The 18515-nt window shown below is 47.1% G+C and overlaps 1 protein-coding gene across 6 annotated transcripts in view; it reads right to left on the bottom strand.

Moving 5' to 3' along the window:
- Window positions 1-18515, bottom strand: part of Optn (optineurin) — a 50697-nt gene that overhangs the window by 20004 nt on the left and 12178 nt on the right. For all 6 annotated transcript variants that reach the window (XM_063276060.1, XM_063276061.1, XM_039095343.2 and 3 more), the window contains 6 exons: window positions 13221-13436; window positions 9302-9375; window positions 7021-7155; window positions 2452-2551; window positions 1357-1472; window positions 145-294 (listed from right to left, as the gene is read on the bottom strand). In XM_063276060.1, coding sequence (XP_063132130.1) covers window positions 145-294; window positions 1357-1472; window positions 2452-2551; window positions 7021-7155; window positions 9302-9375; window positions 13221-13436 — 791 coding nt within the window. The remainder of the gene's footprint in view (window positions 1-144; window positions 295-1356; window positions 1473-2451; window positions 2552-7020; window positions 7156-9301; window positions 9376-13220; window positions 13437-18515) is intronic.

The raw sequence follows: 18515 nt of genomic DNA, 5'->3' as shown, positions 1-18515 counted from the left end.
TCGCCGGCTCGCCCGCCCGCCCGCCCGCGCGCCCGCCCGCCCGCGCGCCCGCGCGCCCGCCCGCCGGCTCGCCCGCCCGCCCGCCCGCGCGCCCGCCCGCCCGCGCGCCCGCCCGCCCGCGCGCCCGCCCGTGCGCCCGCTCACTTCTCCTCCTCTGTCTTGGCCTGCTCCATCTTGATTTCCGAGCGCATGCTCTCCACCTGCAGCTCTAACTTCCTGTTACTGTAAACGAGCTCTTGCTTTTCATTCAGCTCCGATGGGGTTGCAGAGTTCTTCCTTTCCAGAGCCTGACACCTGAAAAAGACGCATGCTCCATGAGGAGAGAGGACGCTTCGTCACTCCCCCTGGCTTTGGCACAAACCCTCGAAGCGACATCAAATACACAGTGTGGTAGGCTATAGGAATTTTGAAGGCAAAATAAAAAGTTTGTTCTCTTGACTTCCTGTTTGCTTTTTTGTTTTGTTTTGTGGCAGGTAGGATATTTTAGATATGGTGATATTTTAACCCAACCTGGTAGTGACCTAAAGAGGATCTTACAGCAAACTCCCTGGGTACCCTTCAGAATTTAAAGTCTGTCTGTCACAAAGACTCTGATTTTTGACAGGCATTCGGTAAGGGAAAAGGAAAGCCCCTGAGCGTCTCTTAAGAGAGCAGAAAGACAACTTGAGTGGAATAAAAACCAAATTATAGCTAGGCACAGGGTACTAATGCCAAGCACAGTAGGTGTCTCACATCACAATACTATACGTATAGGGTACAAAGTGTGACAAGACTGGGCTCGGGCTAACTTGCTTGCCTACCATGACTAAGCTGACCAGTCAACTTAGTTTAACTTGGTATCTCAGTGTTGCTAACTTCAAACATTTTTACCACTCGTGTTTGTGTGTAGGTGTATACGGAGAAGCCAGAGGACAATTTGGGGGAATCAGTTCTGTCCTCCCATTATGTGGATCCTGGGGATGACACTAAGGAACTCAGGCTGTCAGGTTCAGTGGCAGGGGTCAGCATTAGGATGGTTCCCTCAATCAAGAAAAATGGTCAAGAGCCAAATGGTTCAGCTCTAGGTCAGTCTGAATGACCGAGACAATCAATTTGGATTGGTCTTTCTAAATAACTCCCACCCACTCTTGCTGCCCACTACAGCCATCTTCGCTGTGTTTATCCATTTCGAAGCTCTGTACACGGTGCTCTGCACAGCACAATCCTCTTGTGCCCTCCTGACCACGTGACAAGGGCTTCGAGAGTATACACCAACACCAAACTCTTTCCTGCTTTTGTTTTAGCAATACAGTGACAAAGCTGTTTTGGTACAGCACCACTTTATAAATCATGCGGTAAGATGAACTGAGTCATTACTTTTCTTGAAGTCTCTTCTTCATCAGCTCGGCCTCACTGAGCTTTGTGTGCGCCTCTTGAAGCTCCTTAAACAGAGAGGCCACTTGAACATTCAGAGTTTCCACTTCGATTCCCACCTGTCAGAGACAATGCCAGACATTCACATGAAACCAACTGTTAGAGAGGAGATGAACTTTGTGTGACAGTGTGGACCTCTGGCTCCAGCTAACATGGATACCCTCAGTAGACTTGATTTGTGCAAGACTTCCCCAAGGGCCTCATGTGAAAAGCCATCTTCTGAGCAAGCTTCTGTCTCCATGTAGCGCAACCACTGTCAGTCAGAGCATGGAAGGTAATGAATTTACTGCTAAGCCTGGACCTACTCATGCTTCCAGGATCATAGGTCACCAGGTCAAAGGGCAATGTTACTCAGAGCCTATGTTGCCTTGCCAAAGTCTGCTTCTAGCTTGTGCAATTATTTCTGTTATCCAGCTTTTCCTGGAAGCCCGCCAGTTGTCAATCTGCATATGAGTTTTATAAGAGCTTAGAAATGTCAATACTGTCCCATTAACTGTTGGTGCATTTCAGTTAATGGTGCGCTGCTCTGGCAGGAGTGCTCTCTTCAGCTCAGTTCATCCTGTTCTCTCTGCACCTCCCCACCCATTGTGCTTTTGTAGTCCGGCTGATCTGAAACTGGCTATGTCACTTAAGCTGTCCTTAAATTTGAAATCCTACCTGCCTCAGCCTACCAGGCACGGGTATTAGGGGGCTTCACAGTGTTCTCCATTGTCTTAAAGTAGGGACTCAGAGCCAGAGAAGCTGGGGCATACGATTCTAGCATACCAAAGGCAACAACATCAAGAGTCTGAGCTCAGCCTAGGCTGTATGATAAGACACGGTCTCAAAATTAAAAAAATTAAAGAGAGAGAAAAGAAAAAGAAAGGAGTGTGTGCGCACACGCACGCTGATGAACACAGGAACAAAAGAGTCATTTTTTATGTCTCTCTATCTCATGGACTACAGACAAGTTTCCATTTCTAAGGTAAATAGCATCATAAGGCTTGAACCCAGCAGCCACATCGCCAGCGGGGATATGACAGGAGGTGCTGTACCCACACTCTCTGGGTCTTTGTCCTCCTCTTCTTTTTGTGTGCTCCCCTCTGTCTGGGTCTCAATCGCAGAATGGCCGTTTGCTTTCTTTTCAAAATCTGAAATTCTGGAAGAAAAAAAAAAAGCAACAGCCAACAACATAAGAATGTAGAGGTTTTACTTTCCGTTTAGACACACGAGGACCAGCAGCTTTAGAAGCACTCGGATGCACGCATCAGAGCCTGGAGAAAGATGGGGTCTCCAAGTCTCTTTATATTGCCCTATTAGCTGCCTGGAACGCCTGTGACTTAAGAGGAACTCATACAGAACACCAATATCTCCATACAGATGAAGCAGAGAGAGACTGTGGTTAAAGGTAGGAGGCTGGCTGGGCAGGATGGTACAGGTCTGAAATCTCAGCTACTCGGGAATCTGAGGCGAGAGAGTCACAAGTTCAAAGGCTGCCTGGGTGATCTGGCAGCTGTTGCTGCTCAAGGTCAACCTTGGCAACTTTGTGGGACCCTGTATGAGAAGGAAGAGCAAGAGCTGGAGGTGAGGATGAGCGGCAGACTCCTTGCCTAGTGTGCTCACATCCCTGGGTCCAAGCTCTAGGACATAAATACAGGCACACAGGTCTCATATATGTTGTATTTTTCCTCCCACTGCAAAGTCTACAAATAGGACTTTCAAACAGCCACATGCCCTCATGACTTCAGCAGCAACAACGATCGGAAAGTACAAGAAGGAATAGGCAGGGGTCGTACTCTAAGAAAGCTAGACCCTGAACCATAAGTCATACTGTTGATACTCTTTTCGGCCTGGGCACTGGGGATACCATGTGTATCCTCAGGATGGGGGATGAGGACTAGAAAATCGTAAAACAAGGGTCTTGGGATACAGGGATGTTCAGCACAGTTGAGGGACTTAAAGGAATTTATATTAGATGATGAAGCCCTTGGCTTTCCCATTTCCCATTAAGAACCTTGCTATCTAAAAGCAAGAGACAGGAGGCGTCTTTCTGGAGGAGGGAAAACACTTTTTCAGACATAGCCTTGCCAAAGAAATGCCCTGACTGAGTCTCCCTGCAGCTGCTCCCCAAGCTTCAAGCAGCTCCTGACTCGCCTGATTCCGAAACCTGACCAACCAAGATCATGTGACATTTGAGGAACACCTTGAAATAAAATGTATTTGGTACTGAAAACAGATCAGTGTAGAGGAGAGGTTATCACTTACATTCCTGGAGACCCAGGGCATTATTTGCAATCATTGAAATATAAATATTAAGCCACCATAAAAAGGTGGGTGTTGGTCAGCTCTGAGAGACAGTAAGAGAACACGGGGCACAGGGGAACACAGGTTAAGGAAAACACTGGGCATGCTGGTGCACAACTTTAATTCCAGAACTCGGGTGGCCGTGGCAGGCAGATCTGAGTTTGAGGCCAGTCTCATCTACAGACTGAGTTCTAGGACAGCCAGGGGACACAATGAGACCCTGTCTTGAAAAAACAACAAAACCAAAACAAACAAGCAAGTAAACAAAAACGAAAGGAAGAAAAGGAGTAGTTCTATCTAAAAACAATGATAGGTTCCAGAAAAATGAAAAAGGACAAAGTTAAGAGACAGTCTATCCCTACATTAACCTGAAATTGTTTTATAAGGTCAGAAGACCAGGAGTTTGAAGAACGAGAGGGTTCAGTCGTGTCTAGAACAAATGAAGGAAAAAAGCTTCAACACACATATGAAATTTCAGGCTATGTGGGACAAACAAGGGACTTGCAGGGGTGAGGAAAAACAGCACAATGAAGTTCCATCCAAAACCAATCAGAATCAGAGGGGCAATGGGTTTCTCAACAGTAAAACCAGGAGTCAGAACACAAGGAAGAAAAGCTTTCAAAGGTCATCAGGAAAACAGCCAGCCAGAACAGGAGCCACGAGGTCTCCATTGAGCCAAACTGTTTACTGAGTATGAAGGTCGGGAACTTCTGGAGAAGCAGACCTCACAAAACATTCTCCTCTCCTATTCTTCCTCTCAGGAAGTCGGCAGACATACAGTGTACTTTACTAAGGGGGAAAGAGGAAGAAAGGCATTGCATTAAGGAAATGGGAGCCAACATAGGAGAGCTGAGGAATTCCATAGGATGCTAGCTAGAGTCTTAGGAATGACTACAACGAAGCAGAACGAGAGACCTTGGAAACAATCTGAGTCATGCCGTATTGAATGTAATTGAGAGATTGGCTCCCTGGGAAAACCTGGAGCTACAATTAAACATCCCTTTTAAAAGTCACAGTGAAGTTTCTGGGGGGTAAGGGAACTTTATTTTTATCTCTCTCTCTCTCTCTCTCTCTCTCTCTCTCTCTCTCTCTCTCTGTGTGTGTGTGTGTGTGTGTGTGTGTGTGTGTGTGTGTGTGTGTGTGTGTGTGAACGCAGGGGTCAAGAGAGAGCATCAGGTCCCCTGGCACTGGAGTTACAGGCAGTTGTGAGTCAGTGTGGGTGCCAGGAACTGAACTAAGGTCTTCAGTAAGAGCAGTCTATGCTACTGATGGCTTCTCTCCAGCCTTCCCTGGTGACACTTCGTTGCCATGGCACTGTCACAGCACTGCCTTCGAAGGAGTGGGTCCCTAGTAAAAGGCCAGGATAAAAACTTGACTGTTTCCTGTCGAAAGCCCCCAGAACTATAGGCTGAAAACACTTTCATAGTTTACAACCTATGTAGTCTGCACTCTGTTAAAAAAGCAGAAAACAGACCAACACACAAGGCAAATGGTTAAATGACTAATTTTGTACTGAGATCTAAAAAGTATAAAAGGAAAAGGACCATTGCCTAGTGCAGGGCTCAACTGTGAGTGAGCACACATACGTTGTACGCATGTGTCTAAACACACAGGGACAGGAACAGAGTAGTAATCTGAGTAAAGCTCAAAACTATCAATTCCCACTGGGAACAGGAGGTAGAGAAAGTTCCAGGAATGCAAGTGCTGGGCAGCTGATGGTTGTGCAAGACAATTAATTCAGTCTTCATCTTTCACACCTAGAGGTCAGTAGATCATGATTAAAATCTTCAAAAAATTAAGTAACAATTTAAACCATATCGATGGGGGCAGCAAATGAAAGAAGCAAGCGGACGGATTGGAAGTGACTGAGAGGCAGGGAAAGCGGGTGTGGAAGGGGCTGCTTGAAGCACTGTTTCCTCACAGGCTTCTGTGCTTCTCCATGGGAGGGCTTAGAGCCATTTTGGTTTATTATTTTTCTGTTACAAACTGTCAACCCTAATTGGTATGCGGGTACTGCCCCTTTGGCTAGGCCGAACACCGGGCGAGGCACCAGATGGGACTGGCAGAATGGTGGGCTCCTCAACACTGTAGGACGGCTCATGTTTGGCACGGGTTTTGACCTACATGTGAATTACAAGTTGTCTTAATTTTCTAGGGCAAATGTTCATTTTGGGTCATCTTTCCCTTGTTACCTCTTGATTTTTTTTTTTTAAACAAGGGCTGCATTTCTTATACAAACTCTTTTTCCTTACTAACTTATTTAGAAACTATAAATCCACCCAGTTATGGTTGTGCGCACACTTTTAATCTCAGCCCTCAGGGGTCAGAGGCAGGGGTGTCTCTGTGAGATCAGCATGGCTGACCACAGCATGTTCCAGGCCAGGCAGGGCCTCGCAGTGAGAGCCTGTCTCAGAAAATCCAGACAACAACAGAACCACAGAATAACAAATAAAACCCAAACCCCCAAAAACGACAAACGAAAAACAAACCCAGAAAACCCTATAAATGAGGCGAAACATGAATGTTCCACACACCGAGAGACAGAAGGCAAAACTGCACTCCCCCATAGATCACCCCCCTTTTTTTTTCAGAAAGATTAAATTTAGAACATCTGTATTCCTATCTCCAGTGATTAGGGACAAAGCCTGGCTCACTTATTTCAGGAAAATACAGCATCTTGCAATGTGTGTGTGCCAATCAGGCCCCAGACCATGTGTCTTAGTTTTAGCCCTGCCTTGTCTGGGACACAACCACCACCCAGGTATCCGTGCAGAGAACAGGAGTCTCTATAACCACTCACTGGCTTGCCCTGTTACATACGGAGTCAGCTGGCTTGCAAGATAGAAGTTCAGTGTCACTGAAAAGAGGACCTTTCCCAGTGTACTCAAGGTGGGGTGTGCACCCTCCTCCTTCAGAGGCAGGCCTGGCGCACTAACTAATAACTATGCCTTCGGTATCCAGGGAGACAGCTGCGTTGTTTGGAAACAGGAAGAAAGATTAGAAATATCCAAGTGGCAAGCTGCCAAGTATACACATCTCTCCTCTGTCATACACCTGCCTTAAGGACAGAGCGCTGGCAAGCAGGACACCGTGGACAAGAGAGTGAAAACAGTCAGTCCCAGAAGACCACACTGTTTGAGTCCATACACGGATGTTTGGGATGCAGAGATCTCCGAAGACGTCGGGAGAGCCTGGTAGTGAATGCTGAGCGGTACTGACTCTTGGGTGGGGGACATGTCCCAAGACTGTATTGTGGCAGTGCATGCACAGTCGTGTGCACGGCCTTGCACGGTGCCTTTCGTTTTGCACGTTAATAGCTCGTACCTTTCTTTGGCTTCTCTGAGCGCGATCTCGAGTCTCTCCACCTTTTGGTTTCCTTCCCTGAGGCAAAGCAGGAGTTGGCTCACAGTCAGTTCCTCAAACTCCACACAAGTCCTGGCGTCCTCTGTACATTTGCCCCTAAAAAGACATCACCGCCACATTTGGTATGGAAACTAATAAGGTTTTGATCTCAATGAACATGTCAAGACCCAGAAGAGAGAAGCGTGACACAACTGAGATCTAGGTCCTCCACTCAGTTCTCAACTGCCCCCAAGCATGGCTGACTCAATCCTCGTACGCATGGTGTGGAGGCAAGCATGGTGTCGCAGGGAAGGAAGCTAACCTCACAATGCAAGCGTGCACTCCAGAGACAGACTATGTCCACAAAGCCACAGAATCTGCAGGGACAGTTCAGCAGCTGTGGCAGGACATGCTGCCATCGCCAGAGATCAGGTTCAGAGAGGACTCTGGGCTGACTATGCAGGTCCATTCAGACCACTGCCCACTCCAACTTGTTAGACCTTTGTGAGGCAAGGGGAGAAAAACTTTTCTGGCTTTGGTTTTCACAGGAAGCAAATGTTAGCAGGAGGCACATTCACGACAAACACTCGATTGTGAGCATCACCCAGTAACAGAATGTTCAGAGTGATGGCAAGGACGCCAGGGATGGCAGCTCGTCTTTCCGGCATCTGCTGGGCTCGCATATCTCGATGCCAGGATTAGACTTGGACTCCAGAGCTGGAGCCCCAAGCCTAAAAACCAACCTCAGACTTTACCAGCCTCATAAAGGTTAGGAGCTATTGGCTCGAAAGGGGAAGTGGTCTCTGCATAGGGAAATAAATGAACAGGAAGTGGCTTAAAATTTCCAAATAGTTTTTTCCTTCCTCTGCTTCCAGGAAAGTCTTGATAGTAAAAGCAGCAATTTGGGGAAAAGTTGACTTCTTAACCAAAAGGAAAAAAAAAACCCACTAGAAACAGGAATGACATTCACTTATACTAATTACTGTTTGGTGAAAGACTAGCATTGTATTATTTGCATTCTCCCTGACGGGAGAACTTAGGGACAGACCGAAAAATGTTGTATTACTTTTTCTGTGTGCATACTTATCAAATAATAGAAAAAACGGTTTTAAAGATCTGGGACATAAGAGAAATTCCGAGCAAACTGACAGGCAAATGGACTAATGCTGCCTGCACACACACACGCACACACACACGCACACACACACACGCACACACACACGCACACACACACGCACAGAGAGGATGGGCAAACCACCAGCTCTGGGTAATGGTACCTTTGAGAACCAATAAGTTCGGGGCCTAGTTCTACTGCCTCTGCTTGAGGCCCTTCCACTCCTTATTATGTGTTTTCTAGAATCTGCTTGGGACAGGCAGATCCTGAAGGTAAGGTCCTGGGCGCTTTGAGGTTGAAGAGATGGCTCAGTGGGTAAAGATGCTTGTCCTCACTCCTGATGGCCTGAGTTTGATTCTCAGAACCCACATAGTACAGAGAAGAGATCTCCATAAACTAGTGCTTCTCAACCTAATGCTGACACCCTTTACAGCTCCTCACGTTGTCGTAACCCCAACCACAGAATTATCTTCACTGCGACTTCATGATTGTACTTTACTCTTGCTATGAATCCTAATGTAAATATTCTTGGAGATAGAGGTTTGCCAAAGGGGTTGCAACCCATGGGTTGAGAGCTGCTGCTGCTGCCCTGTGGCCTCCGTATGTGTGCTGTGGCGCATTCCCTCTCCATCATATACATATACACATGATACATACATATTGGCAGCCCTCTTGGCCATTGCCTCAGAAGAGCACAGCATCGGTTACTGTGGCTGATAATCAGAGAGAATAGGGAACAGCAGAAGGTGGATCCCACTTAAGGCAGCCAGGCCGCCTGTTTAGTCCAAGCTGCTCCAGCACTTGAGCGAGCACAGGGGTGCAGCCCAGGAACACGCCTCCTGTCACTGAGGATGAGCGTGCTTACACTTCTGACAGAGAGCAAACGCCCCTGTAACAGAGAAGTCAGCCTTTGTCAGCCTTTAAAAGGCACGCCACTTTGTTTTGGTTTGCTGCCAGTTTGAGTTGCGACATCAAATACCATTGAAAATGAAGGTTAGCGCTTGGGAAGCTAAGGCAGGGGTGGTTGTAGGTTCAAATCAAACCTGGATCCCAGAGCAAGACCCTTCCTCAAAAGCAAAGTAACTTTCTTCATCATGTCCAACCCCAGTGACAGGCTCAGAGAAATGACACTGGAGTCCCATCACCTACATGCTGATGGAGTCTGTCCTTGTGGGTCCAGCGCTGTTCCTCATCTCCTTCATTGCCCCTTCCGCCTCTCCTTCCTGTAACGACAGAGATGAAAGGGATCTGCGGGCCAGGTCCCCCTTCAAAGGACAAAGACAAAAGTTTCCATCCAAGGAAAATACCCATCCAGCCTTCGTATGAGATAGGATCTAAATTGGGTCACTCAAATGAAACAGAAAACACTGTCCCCAGGGCCTGCACTCCCTGTCAGGATTATAAATATCTAAGCTAAGGCATGAAGGTCAGTGTCCTGCACTGGAATACACTCAACCCATGAATGTGGATTTGGCTTACAAGGTCCTGCCTTTGCCAAGCTGGCGGCCACTGCACGTTTGCCTGCACCAGTGGCCTGTCAGGGAACCAAAGCTAAACCCTAAGCCGACCGGATTTGTGAGCTGGTTCTACTTCGGTAAGCCAATGGAGCAAACCTTCACAACTGCACCAAGACAGCTCTCCAGGATGCTACCCTCTTCCTAAGCCACGGAAGGGCTCTCCAGCCCACAGAAACAAAGCTCTTTGACACTCACAATAGCTGTCACTCATCTGGGAGCCAGCAGATGATGCTAACCCGGGAGAAGTGGTGCTAGGAAACTTGATAAAACATTTGGGCTTCAGCCATTCACAGGGCTAAAAGTCCGTTTCAGTCGTCTCCCGGCACTTGTAAAGAAGTTTGCTTTCCAAATCCTCCTCTGGGCAGCTGACTGTACATAAATGTCTCAGAGGGCAGGGAAGGAGTAAGGGTCATTTGACAATGACTGTTCTTGGCAGTTAGTGAGTAAGGAGTCCCACGCTCAATACTCCAGGTCTACAAGTCTGAGAAGCTGCTCTCCGCTCCCTGGCTTTATCTACAAAGCACACCTCTCTCTTTAATATCTTCCTCCCTCAGATATGAACTTGGACAAGGTGGAAATGACACTTCTATTATGAAGGACTTTGTCCGGGTGTGGTTTCACTCTCACTTCAGATGTCTCTTAGCAGCTCAGAAGGCGAGGTCTCTCTGGTGCCTACTCTGCTGCTTTCCTTTGTTATGGGACCCCTCAAAAGGGCCTCTCACAGAAGCTCAGGGGTGGGTGCATACTGCCTCAGCTGGCCAATTCACAGAACTTAAGGTTGATACCTCTGGCCTCAAATTCTGTTCTCAGAAGCTAAGTCGTGGTTTCTGGCAGGGAGGTAAAGACTAGCTCTCCTCAGCCTACCTCCAGAGTTGTTCCCACTGCTTAAATATTTATTTTAGGACTGATTACGTGCTTGTACACACTGGTGTGTAAATAAGGGTAGGTATCAGAGGCCAGAAGAAGGTGTTGTTCTGGAGCTGGAATTAAAGGCAGTTGTGAGCCCCCATGTGGGAACAGAACTCGGGTCCTCTAGAAGGATGGTATTCTTTTTTTTTTTTTTTTTGGTTCTTTTTTTTTTCCGGAGCTGGGGACCGAACCCAGGGCCTTGCGCTTCCTAGGCAAGCGCTCTACCACTGAGCTAAATCCCCAACCCCGGATGGTATTCTTTTAACTGCTGAGTTGTAACTCCAGCTATCCCATCCCTCTTTTTTGAGACAAGGTTTCATGTATCCCAGGCTAGCCTTGAACTGGCTATGTAGCTGAGAAAGAATGATCTTGAACTTCTTACTCTTACGCTCCTGCCCCCACCTATCAAGTCCTGGGCTCACAGACTTATGCTGTCCCACCCAGTTTATATGGTGCCGGAGAAGGGAGCCAGGGTCTCCCTCACGAAGTTACCAGCCTTGGATGGCTAATGTCAGGTTCAAAGGGGATGCCAGTTCCCAAAACTACAAAGGCAGTGCCTGTGCCCAGAAATGACATTCTTGGCCCAGCTGAAGCTGGATTATACAAGGATTTTTGGTGGTCAGATAAAGGCCAGCATTCCTCAGTGATTTATGAACTGGAGGTTCTTGGCTGCCAAAAGGAATCCTTTTCCTTGCTTCTGGAAAAGTGTTTCCCAATAATATATACCTGTAGCTGCATATCAAAGCGCATGCTGGCCTCTAGGCCCCTCCAGTCTCTATACGCAAGCACTGTTCCGTCTCCTGGGCTTTCCTTCTTCCCTTCCCTTGACTCCCACCCAGGCCCGCCCCAGCTTGGCTTCCCTTCCCCCAGCTACTCTTCTCCTCTTCCTTATAATCCACATGATTTCCATATGCTGCCCCCACCCACCCTCCTTCTCCGGCAGATAGACGTGGCCAGCCCAGTCTTTGCCTCTTTGACCTGGACTCTTCCAGATGCCTCTGGATATTCTTTCTCCCTTATTCACAATAAAACCCTCCCTCCTAATAATGCAGTGGCCGATTCAATGTTTCTTTACTGCAGCCCTCACATACAACCAGGACAACCCTAACAGTCACTATCCACTTAAGGATAAATGAGTTTCCAAACCAGTCTCCTCCCGGGGTTAGCATCATCTGCGGCCTCCCAGCTGAGTGACAATTATTGTGAGTGTACATGTGCTTCACTTTGCTTCTGTGGGCTGGAAAACTCTGTCCATGGCTTAGGAACAGTGTAGCCAAAGCCTCCAGAACCATCTTTGTGCAACTGTGAAGGTTTGCTCCATTCGCTTATTGAAATAGAACCAGCTCTCGAATCCTGTCAGCCCTAGTCTTGGCCTCTTACTCCCTCACAAGTGAATACGGCGGGCCAGTTTATAATGGCAGCTGGCTTGGCAAAATTTAATAGGCACTTTATCTCTGTTACATTCTTGCTCCTCGTTATCTGGTTTAGCACATGAAACAATTACCACAAATTTAACAAATTGTGGTAATTGTTTCATGTGGCCCCTGGAGGCTTGGAAGCTTGCATTCTATGTCCAATGTGCAAGCAAGCACTCTCACCAATTAAGGTACACAGCCAGTCCTTTTTATCACTGAGATGTAATTTATTTATTTTATTTTATTTTTTTCAGGGCTGGGGATCGAACCCAGGACCTTGCGCTTCCTAGGCAAGCGCTCTACCACTGAGCCAAATCCCCAACCCCGAGATGTAATTTATTATTACTATGTGTGTGTGGGTGCTTGTGCCACGGAGCAGGTGCAAGGTCAGTGAGCTCCTGTCCCCTTTCTGTGGGTTCTAGAAACCAGCCTTAGGTGGCAAACTGCTGAGCCATCCTTTCAGGCCCTCTTGGTTTTAAATTAATTATTTTTTTTTATTTACGTTCTAGATGTTGCCCCTCTTCCTCCCCTCCCCCTCTTATCATTTATTACGGTGCTTCCTCACTAGACTTCAGAAAGAGTCTATCGAATACAGTTAAATGCACATCATAGGAGACAACCAATCCCTGTGAGGTGCTCTCTGGCCTCCGTGCAGTGTCATGCCACGTGTGTAAAAAGAATTTAAGATGTTCAAAAGCCAGCCAAACGTCTGCTCACAATTCTGCTCACCATTCTACACAACTATGTCTTGAAGAAAAAAAAAAACAGTTTATGGGGTTGGGGATTTAGCTCAGTGGTAGAGCGCTTGCCTAGCAAGTGCAAGGCCCTGGGTTCGGTCCCCAGCTCTGAAAAATAGAAAAGAAAAAACAAAACAAAACAAACAAACAAAAAAACAAAAAAAACCCCAACAGTTTATGCTTATGGTTTTTGTTTGGAACATTTTGTTTGTTTTCAGATCGGTCAAAGAAATGTCCAACTTGGGAGGGCACGTTTAAGGTGGGGGACTTTATCTTTCATCGAAAAGCTGAGTGATATATTTTGCAGTTAAGACAACCCTTGTTAAGCGTGCTACACTTAAAAAAATGGGAGCCAATTTATCTTCGTTTTACTGGAATCTTGCTATTTGGATCGTCTGTGTTAGATAAGACAGACATTCAGGCATTGTGTTTCACATGTCTAGAGGGGGTTGGGCATTTGCTTCATATTAAAACACCCCACAGTTCTTACAGTCATCCTGATCTCCACGAAGGAGTCTTCTGAGGAGCCGCTGGAGTTGAGCTTGAGCTGCAGTTCTGAGACGATGCCCAGCAGGTCCGCTTTCTCAGCCTGAAGGCGCCTCACCTGGTTCTTCAGATGCTCCACTTCCTGCTCCACCTGCCTCTTCAGTTGCTCCACTTCCTGCTCCAAGTCGGTTCTGGGAAACCCGCATCTACCTGTGATGTCCTGGGAAGACCAGGAATGGGGCATGAGGTGAATACACAAATCAAACCAAAGGTTTGGCTGGTAAACTTTGATGGTTAAAGGCCGAGCATCACAGACAGCGTTGTGTGTTCTCTCGCTCTGTCTCTCTGTCTCTGTCTGTCTCCCTCCGGCCCCTCTCTCTGTTTCTTTCTCTCTCTCTCTCTCTCTCTCTCTCTCTCTCTCTTTCTTTCTCTCTCTCTTTCTATCTCTTTCTCTCTGTTTCTCTCTCTGTCTCTCTTTTTCTCTATCTCTCTGTCTCTCTCTGTCTCTGTCTCTCTCTCTCTCTCTCTCTGTCTCTCTCTCTCTTTCTCTCAGGATAGTATGTAGCCACCCAGGTTGACCTTGAACTCAGAGCCGAGGAAAGCACTGACCTCTGGAACCTCCTACCTCGACCTCCCAAGCGCTGGTATTATCGACATGCACCAATAGGTCCCACTTTATTTTTGTATGTTAGGGGTACACACGTGTGTGTGTGTGTGTGTGTGTGTGTGTGTGTGTGTGTGTGTGTGCGCGCGCGCGCGCGCTCCTGGTAATCATATGCAAAGGTAGAGGAAAACCTTCGGTGTCCCTCAGGTGCCATCCACCCAGTCCACCTTTTCTGTTTTTGTTTTCGTTTGGAGACAGGGTCTCCTATTGGCTGAGAACTTGCCAAATAGGGCTAAGCTGTCTGGCCCAGCAGCCAGGGAACCTGCTTGTCTCTGCTTCCCCAGCGCTGGGATCAAACACATACATGGCCATGCCTTTTCATGTATGTTCTGGGGATTAAACTCAGGTCCTCGGCAGCCCCTTGGCTGTGCTACATCTCCAGCCCCAGGCCTGGTTTTAGAAGCCAATTTTCTAACATCTTTGTCCCTGTGCTTTAAGTAGAAGGTTCTCCTTGTTACTTAGCAACTTATTTTGATTCATTACATAAAAATGGGAATTTGGGGGCTAGCAATACAGTCCAGTGTTAGCTTGTCTCAAATGTATTCAACCCGAGTTGTACATAGTCAAGAGCCATATATAACCAGAAAGAGATTCAGAATAACTTAATGACAAGAAAGAAAGGTTTCCACTGCATGCTGGGAAAATGGGTTAAAATCACCTTTTCTCCACCCCATACCCACCCACATCTCTCCATGTCCCCACAGTCATCCCGTGCAGTCAGAAGCCGGAGCACCAGCAAGGCCATGTGGCTCAGTGGTGGCAAGATAAGAAAAGGCCTGCAGCCACCCAGGACACCAGCTGCTGGCGGCTCTGCCCTTGCTGCTGCTGTGAGATTGATAAGAGTACATCTGGGGCGGGGGTAGGGTGGGAGAAGACAAAAACTCAGGTTAAATTAAATTCCAACCTACACATGATCAGTAATGCACATTAAGCAGTGTTGCACACCTGTGAAGTATAAACCCGTGTGTGTGGAGTTCACCCCTTTGTAGTGACCACATATGACAGTAACGGGGGGGGGGGGCAGCCTGTTCAGGTAGGTTGCCTTTTTTCTGGGGCATAGGGAGAACAGACCTGTCTGTATTCACTGATCACTAGGGGTGGTCCTACAGATGCTCTAGAGTAATGGCCTCAGTCTGGAAAACGAGGCAGCACATAGTCCGTGGTCTCTCCGAAGACCATCCAGGCCTCCCTGCTTCCTCCCCAGGCAACTGCTATACCTCATGTACAATACTTCAATGTGCTTTACTTCCCCCTTCAAACTTCAAGTGCAAATACTGAGGAGAAACAAGAAACTGCACACATTCTCTCTTTCTCTCTCTCTCTCTCTCTCTCTCTCTCTCTCTCTCTCTCTCTCTTTCACACACACACACACACACACACACTTTGTTTTTTGAGTTAGTCTCTTTCTGTGTAGCCCAGGCTGGCCAAGAACTCGGGCAGCAGCCTTGACTATACTTGACTTCATGCTCTGCCTGCCTTAGCCTGAGTCCTGGGTCCTGGAATTACAAGTACACCTGGTTCACACTCACTTAAATTTCAGACAAGGTTTTAGAGAAAAGTCTTAATTCTCAGGAATTAATACCTCGATTGAACACCAACTACAGATTCTCTAAGTAAGTCATTTAAATATGGGAATCCAAACTCGTACTCACCATTGACGAACTGAGTTTTAGTCTTTCCATTTCTCTGCGCCTTCTCTGACCATGGACCATGTGGTCCACAAAGTATTCAAAATGAGCCTTGCTATGTACCCCAGGTTGGCCTGGAACTCATTACGTAGCCCAGGCTGGACACCAACTTGTGGCACTCCTCCTGCCTCGGCATCTTGAGTGCTGGGATCATAGATATGAACCAGTTCCCTGGCGTGCAGGGATGGCGGTGTACACTTAGGAGGCAGAGGCAGGAGATCTCTGAGTTCAAGGTCACCCTGGTCTACCCAGAACTTGCTCTGGGATACCTGGGCCATGCAGAGAACCCTTGTCTTGGAAAAACAAACCAACAAATAAAACTAAAACCAAGACCCCAAATTGGACAGCTCTAGGCGGGGTTCCATCTGCAGCAGCTGGAATGAACACTAATAAACGTGGGTTCATCACCTCAGTATTCTTTCGGCCCAGTCAAGACAGCTAAAGCGTCTTTCCCTCCACAGCGATTATACATGGTCCTTACGATTGCAATAAGTCCGGTTTTCAGCCAAAAACCACTTCTCGGATCACGCGGAACACCAGCCAGTCTGAGCAATGGAAGGTTGATCTAATGGTAAGATTCTACAGCCTTTGAGAAAGCGCAGGCAGACGTGAGGCCGGCCTGGTTTACACAGTAAGGCCGTGGGAAAGAGAGGGGGTGGGGAGGGAAGGAAAGGGGAGCAGAGGGAGTGATTTGCATTTAAGATTAAGCCAATCACTGGCAAGGAAAAATACCAACAAAATGTCCTTATAAGTTCTGCTTAATTTCTTTTAAAAAAAAAGACTTATTTATTTATTTCATGTATGTGAGTATGAGTACACTGTCGCTATCTTTAGACACACCAGAAGAGGACATCAGATCCCATTACAGATGGTTGTGAGCCACCATGTGGTTGCTGGGATTTGAACTCAGAACCTCTGGGAGACAGTCAGTCTTAACCACTGAGCCATCTTTCCAGCCCTAGGCTTAATTTCTTAATTTCTTTGTCTACTGTCTCCTAATTCTAAGCCCTAACCAGTACACCTAAACACATCAACTATTATAGTTCAAACACACACACACACACACACACACACACACACACACACACACACGCACACCAGAAAACTAGGGTTGTGCACATTATTCGCAGCTAAGAATGGCAAATGCTGATTTAAGTGAATTAATTCACACAATCCTCATACTCACTTGACAAATGAGGAACAAAGAGTAACCAGTTAGAATAGAACCAAACCAGGAAACCTCAGAGCCGTGATTTAACCCAGGCCTACTCCATCTGGTTTCTTAATCTCCATGGTATAGACAGGCAACTGAATGGGAACTATAAAGGCCCAAGCACAGTAAAGAGCAGAATCCCAGGGTAGAGCTAAGAACAACTGACATAAAAAAGTCAATGGCGTCATTCCTAATGCTATCTCATAGACACACTCACAGGCTGCTGCTTAACCCTACTGCCATCAGAGAGACTTTTCAGAGACTCACAGACAAACATTAGGCAGAGCTCAGGGCACCCCACAGAAGAGGGGGAGGAGGAAGGATTATAGGAGCCAGAGGGGTCAAGGACACCAGGAGAACACAGCCCACAGAATCAACTTGGCAGGGCGGCGAGGGGCTCAGGGAACCTGCATGGGTCTGTGCTATGTCCCCTGTCTGCGTGCTGCGGTTGTTTAGCTTGCTTTTTGTTTGTTTGGTTTTGGGGTGATTCTTGACAGTGGGAGTGGGGGTGTCCCTGACCTTTTTGGCTGCTCTTGTGTGGCCTTGATATAGGGGTTTGTCCTTAGTCTCACTGCATCTTGTTATGATGTGTTTGCTTGATGTCCCAGGGAGGTCTGCTCTTTTCTGAAGGGACTTGCAGGAGCAGGGGCTGTGGAGGTGGAGGCTGGGGTCAGGATACATTGCATGAGAGAAGAGTGAATAAATTAAAAAATATTATACAACCACACTTGGTAAAAGGGCAGGAAATAGAGCTTCCAACAAGTATCTGAAGGCCTAAAATAGAAGGCCATGACATTAGAATCACACAGTATTAGGTTAATTTTGTTTTCCTAAATCATAATGATCTCCTAGTAACCTGTGGGGAATTATTAATCTACTTACTTGGTCATAAACACCTTATAAGAGAACTCTTTGCTTTACTATTGGCATTCTCCATTCTTTGCACTAAACCCACCATGGCTTATCTCTCTGATCACTATGTGGACCCCACTGTTACCATCTAGCCCCTTTGAGCTATCTGACTCTACTGTTAGAGCATTTGCCCCCTTTGAGCTCTAGCCATTGGCCTCATGGGATACCGTTCCTTTGTCATTCCATTGGCCTTAGGATGGGTCAACTGAGGTGGCTAAATCTTTTTTTTGGTTCTTTTTTTCTGGAGCTGGGGACCGAACCCAGGGCCTTGCGCTTCCTAGGCAAGCGCTCTACCACTGAGCTAAATCCCCAACCCTGAGGTGGCTAATCTTGACTGTCAATCTGATTAATAAAGATATGCCTGGGAGATTTGCAAATCTGGCCAGTACAGCTAGACCCTATCTCGAACAGAAGATTCCTGTGGGTGGGGCTGGAAGAACGAAAGGTTCCATTGATAAAGCACACACTATGTATGTGCCTGAATCTGATTTCCAGTATCTGTATAAAGATTCCGATGCAGAGATGCTGAGAAGTAAACGCAAGGGGACCCTGGGGCTTGGTTGGTGAGCTTCAGGCCAGTAAAAGAGCCTGTCTCAGCGCTGGAGAGCTGGCTCAGTGCTCAAGAGCACTGATTGCTATTCCAGAAGTCCTGAGTTCAATTCCCAGCAACTACATGGTGGCTCACAACCATCTGTAATGGGATCTGATGCCCTCTTCTGGTGCTCTCTGAAGAGAGCAACAGTGTACTCATATAACTAAAATAAATCTTAAAAAAAAAAAAAAGAGCCTGTCTCAAAGGAGAAGGCTAGCCTTCTTGATGAT

The sequence above is a fragment of the Rattus norvegicus genome, chromosome 17, assembly GCF_036323735.1.
Source record: "Rattus norvegicus strain BN/NHsdMcwi chromosome 17, GRCr8, whole genome shotgun sequence".
NCBI lineage: Eukaryota > Metazoa > Chordata > Mammalia > Rodentia > Muridae > Rattus > Rattus norvegicus.
This window is presented reverse-complemented; position numbering and strand designations above follow the sequence as displayed.